The sequence below is a fragment of the Rhinolophus sinicus genome, linkage group LG03 (genome assembly GCF_036562045.2).
Source record: "Rhinolophus sinicus isolate RSC01 linkage group LG03, ASM3656204v1, whole genome shotgun sequence".
Classification (NCBI taxonomy): domain Eukaryota; kingdom Metazoa; phylum Chordata; class Mammalia; order Chiroptera; family Rhinolophidae; genus Rhinolophus; species Rhinolophus sinicus.
This window is the reverse complement of record NC_133753.1, coordinates 190146017-190165900: the sequence shown is the minus strand read 5'-3', so window position 1 is coordinate 190165900 and position 19884 is coordinate 190146017. Positions and strand designations below refer to the sequence as shown.

At 44.3% G+C, this 19884-nt stretch overlaps 1 protein-coding gene across 6 annotated transcripts in view; it reads left to right on the top strand.

Moving 5' to 3' along the window:
• Positions 1 to 19884, top strand: part of TRIO (trio Rho guanine nucleotide exchange factor) — a 324184-nt gene that overhangs the window by 198418 nt on the left and 105882 nt on the right. For all 6 annotated transcript variants that reach the window (XM_074329064.1, XM_074329063.1, XM_074329067.1 and 3 more), the window contains exons 17-25: positions 50 to 241; positions 694 to 843; positions 4280 to 4394; positions 8104 to 8219; positions 11559 to 11681; positions 17320 to 17514; positions 17613 to 17728; positions 18537 to 18603; positions 19195 to 19304. In XM_074329064.1, the coding sequence (XP_074185165.1) occupies positions 50 to 241; positions 694 to 843; positions 4280 to 4394; positions 8104 to 8219; positions 11559 to 11681; positions 17320 to 17514; positions 17613 to 17728; positions 18537 to 18603; positions 19195 to 19304 (1184 nt within the window). The remainder of the gene's footprint in view (positions 1 to 49; positions 242 to 693; positions 844 to 4279; positions 4395 to 8103; positions 8220 to 11558; positions 11682 to 17319; positions 17515 to 17612; positions 17729 to 18536; positions 18604 to 19194; positions 19305 to 19884) is intronic.

Genomic DNA, 19884 nt, shown 5'->3' with positions numbered 1-19884 from the left:
AGGAAGCAGGTGCCACGCCTGCTGAATAAGGCCCCCCCCTTTTCCACAGAAGACGCATCAGAGCGCGCTGCAGGTGCAGCAGAAGGCGGAGGCCATGCTGCAGGCCAGTCACTACGACATGGACATGATCCGAGAGTGCGCCGAGAAGGTGGCGTCCCACTGGCAGCAGCTCATGCTCAAGATGGAGGACCGCCTGAAGCTCGTCAACGCGTCCGTCGCCTTCTACAAGACTTCTGAGCAGGTAGGGGGAGCTTGCGTTCCTGCTCCTGCCTGACGTTTTATCCTGAGCGGGATTTTACTGGACAGCTCAGCCGTCCCTCATCACTCATTCCTGAGCCAGTCAGTTCCAAATTGAGTGGCGAGAAGCAGCATTCTAGGAACAGCTTGTTTTTGCTTACCTGAGGGATCAAAGCACAGTAGGTTGGGAAGTACCTGAGAAGGGCACCCCCTTTCTTCTCATTTAAATGTATGGCCTGAAACCCGTCGAGAAAGACAGGAAACTCAGCCTTCGTCCTTGTTCTGAAAGCCCTGTATTAGTCCTCATGTAGGATGGAGGCTGGTTCCTTCCGGTGGGCTCGCTCCTCGCCACCACGCTCATGCCCAGGGCCTGACTGACAATGCTTCCCAAAGATGCCGGTCCGCGCGGCCGATGCCCGTGCTGCCACTGAGCCTGGAATTCTCTGCTGCCCGTAGGTCTGCAGTGTCCTCGAGAGCCTGGAGCAGGAGTACAAGAGGGAAGAGGACTGGTGTGGAGGAGCCGACAAGCTGGGCCCCAACTCCGAGACGGATCACGTCACCCCGATGATCAGCAAGCACCTGGAGCAGAAAGAAGCGTTCCTGAAGGTACGGTAGTGCCGTCCGGGCCGGCTCGCCCAGCGCTGTGCCGGCTCCTGGAGGCGTCACCTGCAGTGCAGTGCAGTGCTGCACGGTCAGTGGCAAACGACCGCTGGCCTCCACGCTGGGCGCACTGCAGCCTGCGCTTTCCAGCGGACCCCCCCCCCCCACACCTCACACCTCTCCCCCTGTGTGGGAAGTGAGGGGTAAGGCCACGTCAGCAATAAATTAGGTGGTTAGAGAAAATCGTAAAATCGTTTGCATTTGTGACTTACATTCTTTCTAGTTTTCACAGACAGTTAGAAATCTGGGTGAATAAAGAATGGGTGGAAGTCACAAAACCAAGTGATTCCAAACAGAGAGAGTGAGAGATTTGGTGGAACAGAAATGCCTGTAGCTTAAAATAATCTTCCTTTGGAAATTCAGCCTTTTTAGGAACAAAGACTGAACCTCAGATGTGTGAGCCCAGTGTAAACACAAAGCGGGAACACCTCTTGTGGTTTGCAGGATCCGTTGCTAGTACTGATTCAGGAGCTGTTTTCTGCAAGAGAACTTGAATTCCGTTCAGGCCAGGCTGGAACTTTGAACTCTGAGAAGGTTTAAATGAGGGATTTTTCAAGCCTGCTTTGTTTTATTTTTATAAATTTTACTTACATATTTACTTATATTTGTATTCACACATAAGTCACTGATGTGCTTTGAAACAGATCTTGAAACAGTGGTCCAAGTGTTTAGCACGTTAACAGTGAATGTTTCCATGTTGCATTCTTTCACTTTTCAAACAGATTTTCTGAAGTTCTGCTTGTTGCCGCTCAGACTGTTAAAAATAGGTGTGGTGTTTACTTTTCACTGTTGCTTTAAGTTTAGTTTTTTTTTTTTATTGCTTCAGCATTCTGACCCCCCTGACACCATATCCTGTTACATTTAATAACTTCTGTTCCATTTTTGAAGGTGATGGTCAGTCCTGCTGGGAGAGTTATTGTTTAGTCTGGGAGTACAAATTGTAGTAACTCTTTGGAAATTCTCATCTGGTATACTTACTTTAAGCTTCCACCAAAGTAAATTTCTATTGAAGCAAATCAGGGTGGAATTAATGACCCCAGGGTCATTAATCGTAACTATTTCAAATAGGACCTGTGTGTCGCTGCCACTTAAGTTTGGGAAATGCCGGCCTCTGAGTTGGAATCATAATTTGTCCCTTTTTCTGGAATCCATTTAGGACAGAACAAAATGGAATACTACTTAGTTAATATAATTAAGAAAGCTAATTAAGTAAAATTCTAAAACAAAAACAATCACAGGCTTGCCTGTTCAGGTTCCTTGATTCACCAGGATCCTGTAGTGTCTGTGTGTTGGTTGTCCACACATTTTATGGTGGAAGTTTAAAGATGCATATAAACAGAGAGAGAACGGAAAATAAACCCCTATACACGTCTCACCCACTGTCAGTAGTTATCAGTATATGGGCAATCACTGGATTGTTTTACATTCTAGATTTATTTTATTTGTAAATACTTAGGTATGTGTCTAAACACTAAATTCTGCCTTTCTAAAGCATAACCACAATAACATGATGAAATCTTAAAAATTAATAACTCCTATTTCATGTAAAATCAAAGTGTTCATACATCTCTGATTGTCACACAAATGTCTTTTTATACATGGTTTTAATCAAGATCCAAATAAGGTCCACATGTTGATTTGATTTGTATGTCTCTTAAATCTCCTCATTAAATACCCTCCCTTCCTTACCATTTATTAATTGAAGAAGTAAGTTAGTCATACTGTGGTGTTTCCTCATCCTGGATTTTGGTCATTTGGTCTTTGAGTCATTTAGCACCGCCCTGGGTCCTCTAAATTTCCGTTAGTTAGGTGGAGCGCCTCGATCCGATGCTGGCTGTGCTTAGCTTCCCCACCAGGTGGTGCTGTGCCCTCCCGTGGCCTTACGTCAGGAGGCACACAGGTCGGCGCCTCTTTCTGTCTGTGCAGTAGGAGGCGGTACAATGCCTCAGGCATGGCGAGTCCAGCGCATCCGTTACACACTGCCAATCAGCTTCCGCCTCCTGCGTGTGTAGTCGCCACTGGACACTGCTCTTTAGGACTTGCAAAGTGGTGGTGTCCTGTCCTTCCTTCTGCCTTGATTAGCTACAGCTGTTGCCGCCTCAGCTGTCAGGTTACTCAGAAATAAGTTTGTCCAGAAACGGTGGGGTAAATGCTTGATTCTTACCCTTTGTTTAGTTTTCAGAGTTGTTGCTCTAGCAACCTCTTCGTTCAATTAGTTTTTTTATCATTATCATGGATTTTAATATATTTGGTGTGTTTTGATCATAGTCGTTTATCTTTTTATTTTCAACTTGTCCCATTAGCGGGACAGATAGTGCAGATGTCCTTTTGATCTGACCCCAGCAATCATCACCAGCTTCCTCACTGTTTGGTATGACAGCTCATTTCAGACTTATCCGTAGAGACTCATAATATAGTTTTCTCTTAATTGAAAAAAAAAAAGGGTATTGTAACTCCATTTACTGAAAAGTCCTCAAAATAGTGACCAACCCATAACCGTAAGCATCCATCAGCCCAGGCTACGGCCACTTAGTACCATTTTCCACAGAAGGACGCAGAGCTCCTTAAAGAAAAGAGTAATTCCAGAGCTGGGACAGGAAGTGTGCAACGTATTTCCATTTCAGATATAATTAAAGGCTTTTTTTCTTAACTGCTTCAATTTTTATATTTATATCCCTTTTCTCTTACTTAAAATTATTTTAAGACATTAGTGAAATTACTTGATTTATGAACACATAATATCAGTTATCTATTATGAAAATAGCACCATGTCACAAACCACCCCACAACTGGAGGTCTGAAACTAAAGGCTGGCCGACTAAGATGTGACAGTAGATGCATCTGCCCCCACTTGTGGTCGCGTCCTCCATCACTCCTTTCCTCCAAGTGGTCGGGTTGAGTAGTGGCAGCAGAGACACAGGCAGTATGTGACTCGGGAAGCTCAGAATATTTGCCGTCTGCCATTTACAGAAATCCAGGCACGCCTCAGCTGGGTTCTCTGGCTCAGGGTCTCACAAAGGGCAAGGTGTTGGCCGAGGGTACTGTCACCTCAAAGCTGGACTGGGGAAGGGCTTCACTTCCTCTCTGGCTGCAAGGCAACGGCCACCCTCAGTGTCCTGCCACCTGGGCCTCTCCATAGGGCAGCTCGCAATGTAGCAGCTGGCTTCACCAAAGCAAGGACTCCAAGACAGAGGGCTTTTCTGTTTTGTTTTGTTTTAATTGAAATAGGATTTAACCTGTGTATTCTTCAAACCACAAGTTGGCCAGGTGAACATTTTAGGTAAAGACTCGTTCAAGCCGTGTGATGTCATCATCTGTATATACTCAGCGTCCACGCTGGTGTAGGGCAGGTGAACAACGCACTGCTCTCCGTGTTTCCTAGGCTTGCACACTCGCTAGAAGGAACGCGGACGTCTTCCTGAAGTACCTGCACAGGAACAGCGTGAACATGCCGGGGATGGTGACGCACATCAAGGCGCCGGAACAGCAAGTGAAGAGTGAGTCCTGAGGAGCGAGGGGGGCACATGACAAGGCGCGTCCTGACCTCTGAGCCAGGGCTTCATGTTCAGGGTCCATTTTATGTCGTTACAGGTTTTGCTAATTATCTTAGTTTAATAAGAAAATGTTAAATATGTAGATTGGTAATTTATTGAATGAAGTTGAAGGGTGTAAACAGAAAAAGCAGCATTCAGGATGACGTATATTGGAACTGACTGTTTTGTTAAAGTAAGTGAAAATATTATAAATCGGAAAAACATGAAAACCAGAGCTATCTACAGGCAAAGTAGTTTTAAAAGTTTAAATCACACAGTTACATGCCAACAGTGTCACTATTTTTATATACTTAAAGCATTATTAATAGAAGCAAATTGCAAAATAATATTAATACATTGAATATAGTTCGATATCATTTGAGTATAAAAATCTATGAAACCATGTTTTTAATATAACATGTATATGTAAATATGTAGAAACAAATCTGGGAAAATATACTAAATGATAAATAGTATTGGTTTGGATGGAAGTGAAGGGAACTTAGGATTTTTACTCTGTAGAATTCTGACTGAATATTTTACAGTGAAAATGCATTCAAATGTTACATAATTTTAAACTGAAATGTAATCATAGTCTTTGCAAATTCAATTGCAATGACATGGAAATGGATCCTGAGAAAATGATGCAAGCTGTTTAAAGCAGTCTTGATATTAAGGACCATTCTGTCAGCTGGAATCTTCACACTGAGCCCAGGAGTCGGTACTAAATACAGGAGGAAACCGAGGTCACACATCCAGCACTCTGAGAGTTGAGTTTTATAGCAAAAAGTTGCAGTGATCAGTTAGCAAATGACTCATCTCACATTTTTTTAAAACACCATGACTGGCAAAAACTTGCTACATTGCGTTCTACTCCCGATTGATCTGATTCATCCGTTAGTTGTCACAGAACAATTTTCTCACAGGTACAGTCCTCCAGATGAGACTGATACTTACTAATCAGTGGGCTTTTCTCTGGGGAAGATGAGTGACTAATGGGAGCAATCAAATCCCAGCAGGAATAAGTCTTCACTGACAGCAAGTTCTTTGCACTAATGATCAAGTTACTTGGCTCGTTTCTTATAAAAATCATTTCCTTTCTCCCATCTCTCAGCCTTGCTTTGGTTGTTGGCCATACGCTGTTTGCTGTGACCGAAAGTGCTGGGATCCTTTCTAGGTTGTCCCAGTTTGAGGTGTGTGCGCGTGTGAGAGGGGAGTGTGTTCCACGTCCTCACTCCCTAGATGGTCATCGTGCATTTGCTACTGTTGATCGTAATGCTGGGAGCTGTGCAGAATTAGAAGTGTTCTGCTTCTGTCTCCATAGGCTTATGGGGAAGCAGTGCAGCAAACTCCTGGAAGCGTGGCAGTGCCAGGACAATCAGTATGACCCCAGAGGGCACAAGCCAGGAAGGGTCAGCCCACGTGGGCAGAGGGTCCCTCGGGAGCTTGAGGAAGCCCCAGGTAGCCACTGCCAGCTGCTTTCTTGCCCCAAATCAGCCCTGCACCAAGCAGAGACTAGAAAAGACCCAGGGGTTTATGTTAATTTTCACATGTGATATTCTCATTGAAGTGGTAGCTGAATTTTTTGACCGTCTTCATGTTTAGGAATCTTAATTTGTTGCACGAAGCTAGTTCACTTTTTTGGTAGAGTAGAGATGATGCAGCAGGACCACTGAGCTGATGGGTAAGTTCTGCTCGCAGATCCTGGTTTCTCACAGTGCACTCAGCCCACTGGGAACCCAGCATATATTTGTGGAAAACCTATGTTTTTAAAGTTTTCCAATATAGTGACGTTATAGTTGAGGTACCATTCTTCTGATTTGCACTGTCAATCTTAGTAATATTTTTCTACAGTTTTCTGTCTATTTTATAAACTTCTAGAGTGAAACAGACTTACTGTAAAAAATTTTTAATGTGTACAAATGTACCGTTTCCCCGAAAATAAGACCGAGCCGGACCATCAGCTCTAAATGCGTCTTTTGGAGCAAAAATTAATATAAGATCTGGTCTTATATTGTATTATATAAGACCTGATATTATGTTATGTTATGTTATATTATATTATGTTATATTATATTATATTATATTATATTTTATATTATATTATACCTGGTCTTATGTTATAGTAAAACAAAAAAACTATAAAACTATAGTAAAATAAGACTTATTTTACTATAACATAAGACCAGGTATAATATAATATAATATAATATAATATAATATAATATAATATAATACCAGGTCTTATATAATACAATATAAGACCAGATCTTATATTAATTTTTGCTCCAAAAGACGCATTTAGAGCTGATGGTCCGGCTCGGTCTTATTTTCGGGGAAACAGGGTATGTAAGCTACCAAATTCCTTTGCCAGTGGTAACCACCATCGGGACTTTTTGGTGCATCCTGTCTATGCGTACAAATCTAAATATGTAGGGAAATCTAAATGTCTGTAGAGTCTACTCACCCATCCTGCTTGTGTTTTTGTTTTTTTGGGTTATTTTTTTTTACCACAATGAGACTATAGTTCCCTACAGTTTACTTCTTTCACTTAATAGTATATCTTAGTCATCTTTCTACAGAATTAAATGATCTGCTTCGTTCTTTTTAATGTCCAGTACAGTGATTTTGTAACTGATTTAACCTGCCCCCCAATTCATGGACTCATACATTGCTGCCAGTGTTTCCCAAAGTGCCCCAGTGTTCAAGCGTCTGAGTATGAATCAGTTTGAGTGCTTGTGTAAGCGCTGTACGTCTGAAAGGTAAATTCTGTTCCAAAGGTACCCACACCTGCCAGATTGCCCTCGGTGAGGGTTGTGCTACATTTTCCTCCCTCAGTAACATAGGGTCACGAGAGTCTGTCCCCCTACTCATCCAGCACTGACAGTAAGTCCTTGCCAGGGAAACACTGAAAGATGGCCTCCTTATATGAGAGAGGTTAAACATGGTTCTATATATTCTGTGGCCATATTTTTAAAATTCAGCTTCATATGCTTTGCTCATTTTTCTAATGGATTGGTTATCTTTTTTTCTATTGACTTAAGTAAATTAGGTCTGTGTTTTACATTTCCTCAATAGTTTCTTAGCTTTCTATTGGTGCAGTATTTTCGTGGTGTTTATTATTTGGTTATGACATTCTTAATTTTTATGTAATCGGTATTTTGGCCTTTCTAGCTCCATGCTTCTGTATGTCATGTCCTTCCGTCTCCTAACAGTTTATGTTTTTATCTTTAAAAGAAAACAAAAAAACCTTTGTTTTCTTCTAGTACTTCACCCTTTCAACATTCATCCTTTAATGTACACTAAATTCCTTCTGCAAGAAGGTTTGAATGCTCTTGAGCAAGATATCTAATGCGGATGTTTTTCCAGCCACTGTCAGATTTGCCCAGCAGGGGCCGCCATAGCATAGCCGCCTGACCCAGCTCTCCCAGGTATTAGGGACCAGCCGTAAGTTTCCAGTGATCTCTGTCATCAGAGAACAAATTGGGTGAGAGAACAGGAGAGGTCTGGTTGACATGTTTGTTGAGAACGCTGGGCAAGCAAGCTGTGTGGCTCTTCATTTACTATTCTCTCTTGGGATGGCATAAAAAGTCTTCACATGGAAACGAATGGGATTGTGCAGGTGTTTCCACTGATTGCAAGTACCAACATGTGCCTCTCTCTGTTCTCTCAGACATCTTGAATGAGCTCTTCCAGCGGGAAAACAGGGTGCTGCATTACTGGACCATGAGAAAGAGGCGGCTGGACCAGTGCCAGCAGTATGTGGTCTTTGAACGGAGCGCCAAGCAGGTCGGTCACAACACCGGGTCCCCGTCCTGTGCTTACACTGCCATTGTCAGGTGGACAGGTTTCACATGTCAGCAGTTTCCAAATCACTTTCTAATGATTAGAACACCTTTTAGTTAACAGTTTGTTGTGAAAAGAAAACCCCACAACCTCGTAAAAGTGTGTCACTTGGTGACTTTGTCCCTCAGTGAGTGTGCCACTCAGCTGGCCTCTCCTGCCATTACCTCATACTTAAGAGAGCAAAGTACACGTTACAATTCTGATAGTGATTTAAAAATCATTGTGGAATTAGGTTCTGAATTTCTGTAAATACTATGACAGGTGATTTTTCTATATCGTTATATTTATATGTTCAGATAAATCGAGCTAAAATTAAGTAAGAATCATGACAGAATTTCTACTAATTCAGTATAATTAAAAAATGCTTATGCATTTGGCTAACGCAGAGACATCGAAAGTGCACGTTTGAAGTACCCCCCACGGAGGTCATTTGGGATAGTGTTTCCGCCTGTGTGGTCCAGTCGTGATGGTCATTTCAGGGTGAAGTCTGTGAGACCCAGACTTGCACGCTGAGACTCCTGTCCCTACTCTTTGGCCTTAAAGGCAGCGTAGGAATCCATAGGGCCACCTCGCCCTCCGTGTCAGGGCACTTAGACATGCTGGGCCTCTTCATGGCTGTGGGTCAGAGGTAATCACGTCAGACCCGAGTGGCTTCTCAGTCCGCCTGTCAGCCTACTATGTGCCAGTCACAGAGTAGCATGCAGTTACATCTTACAGCGTAAGAAAGATGAAATCTTCCTCAGTGCAGGTTTCCCACTTAGGGAGCTTGTTTTGTTCCTGTTTGGTAAAGGTTAGTCTCCAGTGGGCGGCCTGGTGCTCAGAGCTGCTCAGCCCCTAGAGGTTGATAAGCTGTTCGTGGTCGATGGACCTGGAGCCCCGACTCGGCCGTTCTCTCGTCTTGGTTGACTTTACCAGGTGGAGTCATCATATTTCCAACGGAGGCGGCAAGCAGTAGTGTTTTTAATGTTTAAATTACATTTTCTTAATATAGGATTTAAAAACATGTTTCAGATTTATGGGGGACTGATTTTGTTTCTAATTAGAGGTGGTTTCATAATTATTCTCACATCTTTATTAATTCTCTGTTGGAAGACAGGAATCATTTGGCTACACAGAACAAAATTGTAAATAACTCTCTTGACAGAGAAAATGTGTTGTTGCTTTTTCCTGAAGGTAGCTCATTTGCCAAAAATAAAACCATGAAGTTTAGGCCGTGACCGATGATGACCCATCGGCCCTGATGGGCTCTGTTCTTTACGTGAGCACAGCTCCACAGTGAATGTCGATGGAGTCCTGACTCAGCTGGCGGCAGTTCTCAGGATGGCACCCTAAGTGTCATCGGTGCAGCCTCCCCAGGAGGGCAGAGATGACTCCCAGCCCTGGGGCCTGGGGCGAGTCCCATCCTCCACTGCCCCCCCCCCCTCTGCTGGCCCCTTCTTGCTTATCTCTGCCTCTGAGTGTCGCCTTCCTCCAGGGCTCAGTTGGGGCTTGTTCTTGCTTCTTTTCCTGCCTTTTATCTTCTCTGTTGCTTTCTCCCAGCCCTGACCTCCGTTTCCGGTCTTCAGGCTGATGAGCCCGGCCACCTCCTTGTGGTGGCTCCACTTTGGTCCCTGAGGGCAGAACTGTCCTCCATGTCCCCCTCATCTCACAGGGTGTGTGGTTCCTGATTCCTGTCCTCCCCTCACCTTCTCACCTTCCTCCTTTCATGGGTCCCGCATGTGTCAGACCTGCCCTCCCCCCTTCTCGTCCAGAGCCAGCACGTCAGATACACCCCATTTCGTCTAAACCTGAACCAGCTTGCTAGCCTGTGTTGCTCTTTTCACTCGCTCCAATCCCTTTCCACACAGCAGCCCTATTAGGTGTCAGACAAAAGTCAAGGTCCCGTGGGACCTCCAAGGGCCCTCCTGCCCCCCACTGCTTCACCGCCCATCTCTCCTGTGAGCTCCCCCCATGCCTCCCGAGCCCGTCCCTTCTCAGCCTGCAGGCCCCGGCTTAGGTACCTCCCCCGCAGACCGCTCCACTAAGCAAGGCCTCCCTACTCTCTCACTTGTCCTTTGTGTATCTTTCTTCATCTCTTTCCTCCTTCCTGGTCTGCAGGGGTGGGGCCAAAGCTCGCATCACTCCCTGGTGCCTCTCCCAGCACCTGACTCCATAGTAGGCTCTTGGGGTCCTTTGGCTATGAGAGAGGACAAATCCACGACCTTTGAGGAAATGGGCTTTCTGCCCGATTCAGTCAGTCCGAGTTATCATTGTTTCCGGGGTGGGAGAGCCAGGCTCAGGCAAGACAACAGTCGATTCCCAGCCAGTAAGCCGCATGGTAAGCAATCTGAGCCTTGGTTTTATTTTCAGTTTTTCTTCTAAAACGCTGTAAATGCTGTGAAGTGTCCAGTGGAGACGGTGGGGTTCTGTTCCAAGACCAGCAAATCGGTGGATGACGTAGAGATTATGAGGGGCAAATATAAAAGCTTCTGCTTATTTATGCTTCTCTCCCACAGCATTGCTTTTTCAGATGTGTATGTTTAAATAAGTCTGACTTCACTTCAGATATATGAAAATAGAGGAAAAAATTGGCTTCCATCTAAAACCCTAAGGTAGACTAGTTAGAGCTGTCATTGTATTGCAACCTGAGCCGCTGGCCCCGTTCTCTCCAGGCGTGGTCAGTCATCTCTCTCCTACAATGGAAGTGTTAAGCCACGTCCTCTGCAGCTTATTCATGCGCAATGCGGATGGCCCAAGGCAGGAGCCCCCGGAAGCAAGTGGCAGGCGTGCACATCTGGGAGCTTACTGGACGCAGGAACAGAAGAAAAGGCCTAACATTGTACTTCGGAAAGCTAGGAATTCACCTCGGCGTTCTTTCTCTTTTTGTGACTACAACATTGTAGTGAGGTTCTAAGGTTCCCGTGACGTGAGTTGGGAAGCATTTAACAACGTGAGGTTCTGGGACCACCCCTCCACCCACACTTTCTCAGTATTCTTGAGAAAGAGTCGTAGTTGTGATTTCTTTTGTACTTTTAGTGTGACTTGAGCTTCATGGTTATAAGAAACTCTTGACCTTTTTATTGTTACATAAGTGACACAATTAAAACTTTCTAGAACGTCGGGCTTTTTTTAAATTTCAGAATTAATATTACTTATTTCAGAAACGTGTCTCTCTTTGGGGGAGCACTTCTTGATGGGGGCCGGCTTTGGCTGGTGATTTTGCCCTTAAACGAGGCACTAAGGAGTTTGGACCTCCTTCACGGATGTTCCGCTGTGAACAGTTTTCATTCCTTCCCTCTCTAGGCTCTGGAATGGATCCATGACAACGGGGAGTTCTACCTGTCCACACACACCTCCACGGGTTCGAGTATACAGCACACACAAGAGCTTCTGAAGGAACACGAGGAGTTTCAGATCACCGCGAAGGTGCGTTCACATCGGCAGTGGTCTTCTGTCTAGTGGCCTGCACAGCAGTCTGTCTGCGTGGGTTTTTCCAGAATAACCTAGAACACGATACTCTGGGTAAATAAGGTGGTTCTCAAAAGTATCACTTAGGAAATACTATATGGAATGGGAGAAACAGAGACCCCAATGGATTGTTACACATTAATTTCGTGAACCGTCTTACTGCCTTCCACGCGTGCCCCTGAGTTTTCTAGTCATTGTTCTGTTCACTTTTGTTCCTCTAACTTCTGCAAATACTTCCCATCTCTCCTTTTTCCCCCCTTTTGTTCTTCTCATTATTCTCGTATTTTTTCTTTTTGTTTTCTTTTCTGAGGTATTTTCTGAGTATTTGCTATTTTTTTTTTTTTTTTTAAGATTTTATTGGGGAAGGGGAACAGGACTTTATTGGGGAACAATGGTCAAATTGTTGTCCTTTCAATCTTAGTTGTGGAGGGTTCTGTTCAGCTTCAGGTTGTTGTTCTTTCAGTCTTAGTTGTGGAGGGTGCAGCTCAGCTCCAGGTCCAGTTGCCGTTGCTAGCTGCAGGGGGCACAGCCCACCATCCCTTGCGGGAGTCGAACCGGCAACCTTGTGGTTGAGAGGACGCACTCCAACCAACTGAGCCATCCGGGAGCTCAGCGGCAGCTCAGCTCAAGGTGCCGTGTTCAATTTTAGTTGCAGGGGGCAGAGCCCACCATCCCTTGCGGGACTCGAGGAATTGAACTGGCAACCTTGTGGTTGAGAGCCCACTGGCCCATGTGGGAATCGAACCGGCAGCCTTCGGAGTTAGGAGCATGGAGCTCTAACCGCCTGAGCCACCGGGCCGGCCCTGCTATTTTTATGAAGCACTGTTTGCTGTTGCCAACCTGACTTGGGCGTATTCTGTGGGTGTTTTCTCCCCTTGTCTTTAGTCAGTGAAAATTGTTACATTCGCAGGCTTCTGTTCAGTCCAGCCACAAAGCTGTCTGTGTTTTATAGTTGGCAGAGTTTATGTCAACACTCTTAGTGGTTGTTCGCAAGTTTATAAAACTGGAGGCATTTTCAGATTTTTCCTGAAAATCAAGATAGAATTAAATACATCTTTATGGAATGTGTAATATATGTGAGTAAATATTACATTTTAGGCAAACATAAGAATCCATATATTGGCATGAATGGTTTCCTAATTAAAGTATATTCCTGCAGAGGCTAATTCCTTCTTTTACTCAAAACAATTTTGAGACTCTATTAGAGTTCTCTTCTCAAAGTTTTTGTTGCTGAAAGTTTTTGAATATACATTCTTCTACAGAAGTGCCCCTGTTTTTGATGATAGATTTGAGTTTTTAGAAAAAGCTGAAGATTAAATTCAAATTTAGGAGTAGAAAATAAATGATCAAGGCAGAGATGTTTTTGGTCAAAAGGAGTGTTCCTACAAAGTAAAAAGATTGACTGTGTGTGTGTGTGTATGGCCCTTAATCTGGCTTTGAAAATACATCCAAGAGGAATTTTTAGATCATTTAGCGTGAAGACAGTTACTCTGTGTTAGGTTTGCTTGTACTTTTTTATGTTTTTCTGTAACGATTGCTGACTCCTCCTGTTGTTCTTCCCCACGCTCTGCTCCTGCCCCCACCCCCAAGTTCTAAGTTATTTTCTTCCACTCAGCCTCGGGGTGCTGGGCTCTGGGAACCCCTGGTCTCATTCAGGAGCAGCACATAGTGTAGTGGGGCTCCAGACAGACTGACTGCTGCGGGGCTCGGTGGGCACCTCGTACTGGGTGGCACCGTGAACATGTTGGGGAGGGCGGACCGGGGCAAGCAGGCAGTGACAGCCGCACCATGATGGAGGGACCATGAGTGCCCAGAGGAGGGCACCCGCTAGGCGGAGGGGAGTGGCCGGTCCTGCTCTGCAGGTAAGGGTCGTGGCTTTTCCTTCCTCTCCACACAGCACACCTTTAACTGTGTAATTCTCCTCTTTGTTAATATTTGGATAATAAATTACAGTTATTATGTGCATGACACGACCTGTATTGGTTTCTTTGAATATCCTTTGATGATAGAGGTATGAGGAAAATCCTTAAGACAGCACTCAGAGGTAACTCGAAGACTTGCTCCTTTTCCCTGACTGAAGTCCCAGTAATGTGCCTTCTGCACGCGGCGCTGCCTGGCCGGGCAGCCTGTCCACGGCACTCCTCCAGGGGGCGCTGTGCACAGGCCCCTCATGTGGACGTCACTGTCTGCAGTGGGGCGCACGGCAGGCAGCCTCGTTCCACCCGTGGAGTGTGCACGAAAGGATTTTTCCATTATTCCCAGATATCTCTTTTCCTCACGTTTGGAGTATGATTATTGGAAGAATGAGCACTAACAGGCATTTTGTTTTTTACCTTTTATTTTTTGAAAAAGCAACTAAAACGGAGGTGACATCTGACCTTTTAGTTCCCCAAATATATAGAGCTGTTTCTATCGTTGGGTATGTTGATTCAGTTTGGCTAAGAGGAACTGGTAGATTTTGAAAGGACACCTCTCACTTTTTTTCTGAGCAACTTTTTTTCTTTGGTTTCTGGCTGCCTTTCTTTCCATCAGAAAGCACCTGCTTTGGTGCTTGGATATGTCATATAGTTTCTCCTGTTGAAACTGGGCTCCTTTCTTTTTCACCTTCTGTCACCCTCTTACCGTCTTCTAAGAAACTTTTTTTATTTTTATTTTTTACGTAAAGAATCCTTCACTCTGACAGGATAGTTTTCCAATCTAATTGTTAAAGTAATTAGTACGGTAACATTCTTAGTGTTAATGGAAATTAAGCCCCTCGTCACTAAGACTCAACTTGACTCATTTGCAGCTCAGTGCATTTTAAAAATACCAATTAAAATGAAAATATACTCATGGATTACTAGATTCATTGTACTTAATTTTGAACACACCATTCATTCATTCATTTATTCTACAATTACTTATTGAGCCCCTCCTATGTACCAGGAACTTCTCTGGGTGCTGGGCTCGGGATCATGTGTTCTCCGTAGAGAAACAGGCAATGACATGATAAATGGGTAAATATTTGCACATATACATGTTAATCATGAGAAGCAAGATCGCCACCGGGGAGGGGAGGGTGCCGTCTCTGATAGAGAGGCTCAGGCAGACCTCGCCCAGAAGCCCTTAGCTCTCTGATGAGCAGATGTGGTTTGAATGAAGTGTCCACGTGGAAGACTTGCCAGTGCAGCAGGCTGTTCCTGCAGGAAACCTTCTCGGGACATCGAGTTTCATACAATCAGGAGCAGCCTGTCGGTGTTAACCGTGCTGGCAGCTGGTCTGTTTTGTGATGTGAATTAGATGTATACAGAAATCTTGTAGTTTCTTGCTGTTTTTTCTGTTTTCTGTTTTAATGTAGGCAAGCTGCATTGTCTTTTTTATCTTCACTTCTGTGTATGTCCCCAGCACTTAAAACACGAAATAGGTTTCTTAACCCCTTAGGAACTATACATAGTTTGCAGTACCCTCTACTGATGGCAGCTGTGACAGAGAAGTGCTTAAATGATGGTACAGCATCACTTTTCTGTGCTTTTTAGCAGATGAATCTCCTTGACACATAGTAGTGAAATCTCTTCTAGGCAACCTAATTTTTCAAAATCCTACATTAGTCATAGTAATTCTCTTTGATATTAAAATGTAGTAATATTCCTAAGTTAATTCCTTTTGGAATTTATGCTTCCAGATCTGAACCTTTTTATTTCCCTGGTTTATAATTAGGCTTGTCTTACCATCTTCAGAACAGTCTCATGCTCAGGACAAGTCAGAGGTTTGTTTAACAGGTATTTCCCTTGTAGTTCACTCTACCTGAGTTCATTTTCCCATAAAATGGAGGCCCTAAAAACTCGTGGAGTATTTTGTTTGGCTGACTTTTTCCAATAAACAGCTTTTATAGAATTTACAGTATTGATTTTTTTCACAGAGACATTAATGTTCCTTGAGTTCTGTTTTCATATGTTTTTTGAAGCCTATGTATTCATGCCTGTTAAAGTTACAGGCATATACACACTTGCATAAAGAACCAAATGTTAATTTATTTTCTCAATAAATATTTGGTGGATGTCCACCATGTACCCGACACATGGAAGGTGCATGAGATATTAGGAAGCAGAACAAATGTCTCTGACCTGTGCTGGTCCCTTCTAATAGGAGCGAGACGGACAATAGCTGTGGTACAGCAATTACATCCTTGTTAGAAGGTAATGTGTGCCATCAAAAACAGTAGAGCCGAGAGAGAAGGGTGGTTGGGGCAGGGAGGCAAGATGCAATTTTAAAGGAGTCAGGGGAGGACACATTGAGAAGATGGCCTTTGGTTGAGCATAGATGTAAAGAAACCATGGAGACATCCAGGGAAAGCGTGGCAGGCAGTAGGCGTACCCGGGCCCAGAACCAAAAGCAAGAGTCTGCCCAGAGTGGGCACGCTGGCCAGGGGACCCTGGGCGCTCAGCTGGGGCTCGGCTGGGTTGCCGGTTCCTGGAGAGTCTGGGGATCTTTACAGCTGGCTTTACAGGTTGCCTGCTGAGTTCTGGTTCCAAACTTTTGTTGTACAAACTAGGATAATTTATCCAGGTTTTGAACTCTGACCTTCCTTTTGGGGATTTTTAAAGTCAACTTCCTGAATGTTAGTCATACAGATTTTCTAGTTAAAGCTTATCTGAGAAAAGCAGGTTCCACAGCAGAAGAGGAACTGTACTCTTTTGAAATGCCAGTGGGAATATTGAAGGAAGCCCAGTAATGATAATAAATGAAATGGATGTGACTGAAGATCTGTTGAAAAATCAGAGTTGAGTGAAGTTACTGCCTTATAGTATATAGAACCCATGTTTTATGGTGAGCCTTGACTCTATGAAAAGTAAGAATGTTATGCCTAACATAATAAAAGATCTTTTCTGTGTACTTATACAATGAAGTACCCCTTTTTTCCTAAAGGGAGAGTTCTGAAACGGAACAAAATTTAAAATACCTTTATGGAGATAATTTCCTAACTAGCGACTTTCCTCCATACTTCCTGGGAGTTCAAAAGACACGAACCTGTGACGTGGAGGAACTCCATCAGGGATTTGGCACGTCCCTGCCAGGGGGAGAGCCACGTGTGCTTCAGGGACACCCAGACCTCAGATGGCTGCTGCCTGTCTCCCTGGGCACATAGAGTCTGTGTGACCAGTACATACACATGCAAAGGACAGTCAGAGAACTGTGGAGGGGACAGCCGACTGAACGCTCAGTTACGCACCTACAGATTTTGCTGAGCCTCTTCCAGACGAAGACTTTGTTGAAAGAAAGTCTATCTAGCTTTTTTATTTTTATTTTTTTATTTGAGGTCCTCAAAATGCCATTCCTTGTGGGAAAGCTGAGGAAAGATGCTACTGTAGGATCAGATCAGGGCGCAGAACTGGATGGACTTGGGGCTTTAGTCTGACGTTAGCCTGGCTGACATTCTCGCCTAGAATTTTACAGCAGCTTCAGAGAAATGTGCCTCGTGATTATGATCAGAACTGACAGCAGTTTTCTTCAGTTCAGAGCTGAGTTATCGGCAAGTTGCCACTGTTTCTGGTTTCTGGCAGTTGAGTTAATTTGCTTCACAATACTTTCCTGTTTTGTTTGGTTTTGGTTTTTGCAGCAAACCAAAGAGAGAGTGAAGCTATTGATACAGCTGGCTGATGGCTTTTGTGAGAAGGGGCATGCACACGCGGCAGAGATAAAAAAATGTGTCACCGCCGTGGATAAGAGGTACAGAGATTTCTCTCTGCGGATGGAGAAGTACAGGACCTCTTTGGAGAAAGCCCTGGGGATTTCTTCAGATTCCAACAAATCGGTAAACTGCTTTTTGCAAACTGAGTACAAATTGTGTTCTTCCTCGTGTCCTGTGTGCTGATTCAGTCCCCTGCACTCCGTGACTCTCTTCTCCCACAGAGTAAAAGTCTGCAGCTGGATATCATCCCAGCCAGCATCCCGGGGTCCGAGGTGAAGCTGCGCGATGCCGCTCACGAGCTTAATGAAGAAAAACGGAAATCCGCCCGCAGGAAAGAGTAAGCCAGTCGTTAAGAACCTGCCAGATGCATTGAAAAAGTGAAGAAGATGTCACTTAGACAGCCATGCTTCTGTGTGTGCCCTGAAGCCACATGGCATGACTGCCTCTTGTCACTCGAAATGTGCTTGGTTTTTGCAGTTCCAAGTCCATTGTGTCCACTGTTCCTTTATCACCTGATTCAGAAACAGTGTCCTGTTTTTATTCCCCATGCGCCCACTGTATGGGGCTGACCAATTGTGTCATTTCTTACCAATAGGTCAAGAGTAGTAATATTGAACAGAAGGAATGACGAACACAAGTGGCAGTGTTTCAAAGTTGTCAGTCAGTGAACTACACTAGATATTAATAAAGACACAAGATTGTCTAAACCAGGGATTCCCAGCCAGGGGCAGTTTTGTCCCCTGGAAGACACTGGCAATGTGTAGAGACGTGTTTGAGTGTCACAGTGGGGACAGGGGAGTGCTTCTGGCATCCAGTGAGGATGGGGGAGGCCAGGGAAGCTGCCACACATCCTGCAAAGGACAGGACAGCGCCCAGCAGACCGTTATCCACCCCCAAGGCTGTAGTGCTGATTGGGAAGCCCTGACCTCAGGTACCTCAACACAGTTCTTTCCAAGTTGTTTTCCTTTCCGTTGGTGGCTGGATGCTACTGGCGTTCTATCTGTTCTTGGTTGAGTTCTCCAAAACACGTTACGGACTAATGCTTTTCAAACCACCTGCTATTTCATAAACCATAACAGTAGGTATAGTTAAATAAGCCTGTGTCCTGACTGGGAGCTCAACTGCGCTGCCTTCCTCTGTTTCAGGTTCATCATGGCTGAGCTGATTCAAACTGAAAAGGCCTACGTCAGAGACCTCCGGGAGTGTATGGATGTAAATACGTTTTTTTGCTTGTTTATTTAGGTTGAGTATAATCTTGTATTTATTGTTAAGTATCAGTAATTCTTACAATGATTACACTTTTTGTTGTTGTTTTTGAGATTGAAAGTGTGCTTCAGCAGCCAGTTTCGTGTTTCCACACTTCTGTGAAGTTCTAGGCTTGTTTTCTGCCCATTACGGGGGTGATGCAGCACTCATCCTCTCACCCCGTTTATCACATGATGGCCTGGCTGACATTGTCACCTAGAATTTTACAGCAGCGTCAGAGAAATGTGCCTCGTGATTATGATGGGAGCTGATAGTAGCTTTGTGAATATGTGACGTGCCTGGTGGAGTAGGTTAATTCTAAAGTTCTGAGGGAGGAATACATTTAAAGCTGAAAAGTGGGAACTGTTCTCAAGTAGTACAGCAACTGAGGAGGTGTTTTTATTTGGAAGTTTTTCACATTGTTCTATAAAAGGTTCCATTCTTAAGATATATTTTCAGGTACACATGAACTCTGGGTACTTATTTACAGAGGTCAGAAATACCCGCTTCTTGGAAGTTTGGTGTCAGTTTGTCTAATCCCTGTGTCCCTCCCGGCAGACCTACCTGTGGGAAATGACCAGCGGGGTGGAGGAGATTCCACCTGGCATTGTGAACAAAGAGCTCATCATCTTCGGGAACATGCAGGAAATCTACGAGTTCCATAACAAGTGAGTGGCTTTACCTCTGGGTAGGTGTGTAGCTACTGACTCTTGAAATCTAGGGACTGGGCTGAAGTTTCTAATGAGAAATGAAGGTTTCCGATTGAATGAAGTGATTCGTAGATTTCAGTGATGTTGAAATTTGCGTAAAGCCTGTCAGACTTTCTTCAGAAGGACTGACAGTCTAGAGACTATTTTAATATAGACTCGGCTTTATATTTGTGCTCACTTTCCATAGAAATAAGATTAGGAAAACTGTGAAAACTGTTTCTCTGAGAACCCTGACTTCTCTCAAGCTGTGTCATCAGCTGCTGCATAAATTCTTAGGGTTAAAAGAAAGAAGAGGTTTCCATGAGTTGCGGACGTTTGGTCTTTTCTGATAAGAGGAGCTGAGGATGGAACAGATTTACACTCTGACCAAAATGAAACACACTTTCCGTTGGCCACAAGAGGCACACGGTTTTAATTTTAAGATTTTTTTTTTTTAAAGCAGCAGAAGCTCCTTCAGGTAGAGTCTGTGCGGCCCAGCAAACGATGTGGGGCCAGAGCTAGTGGGGTCCCCTCACTCCCCTGCCCGTACCCCAACAAA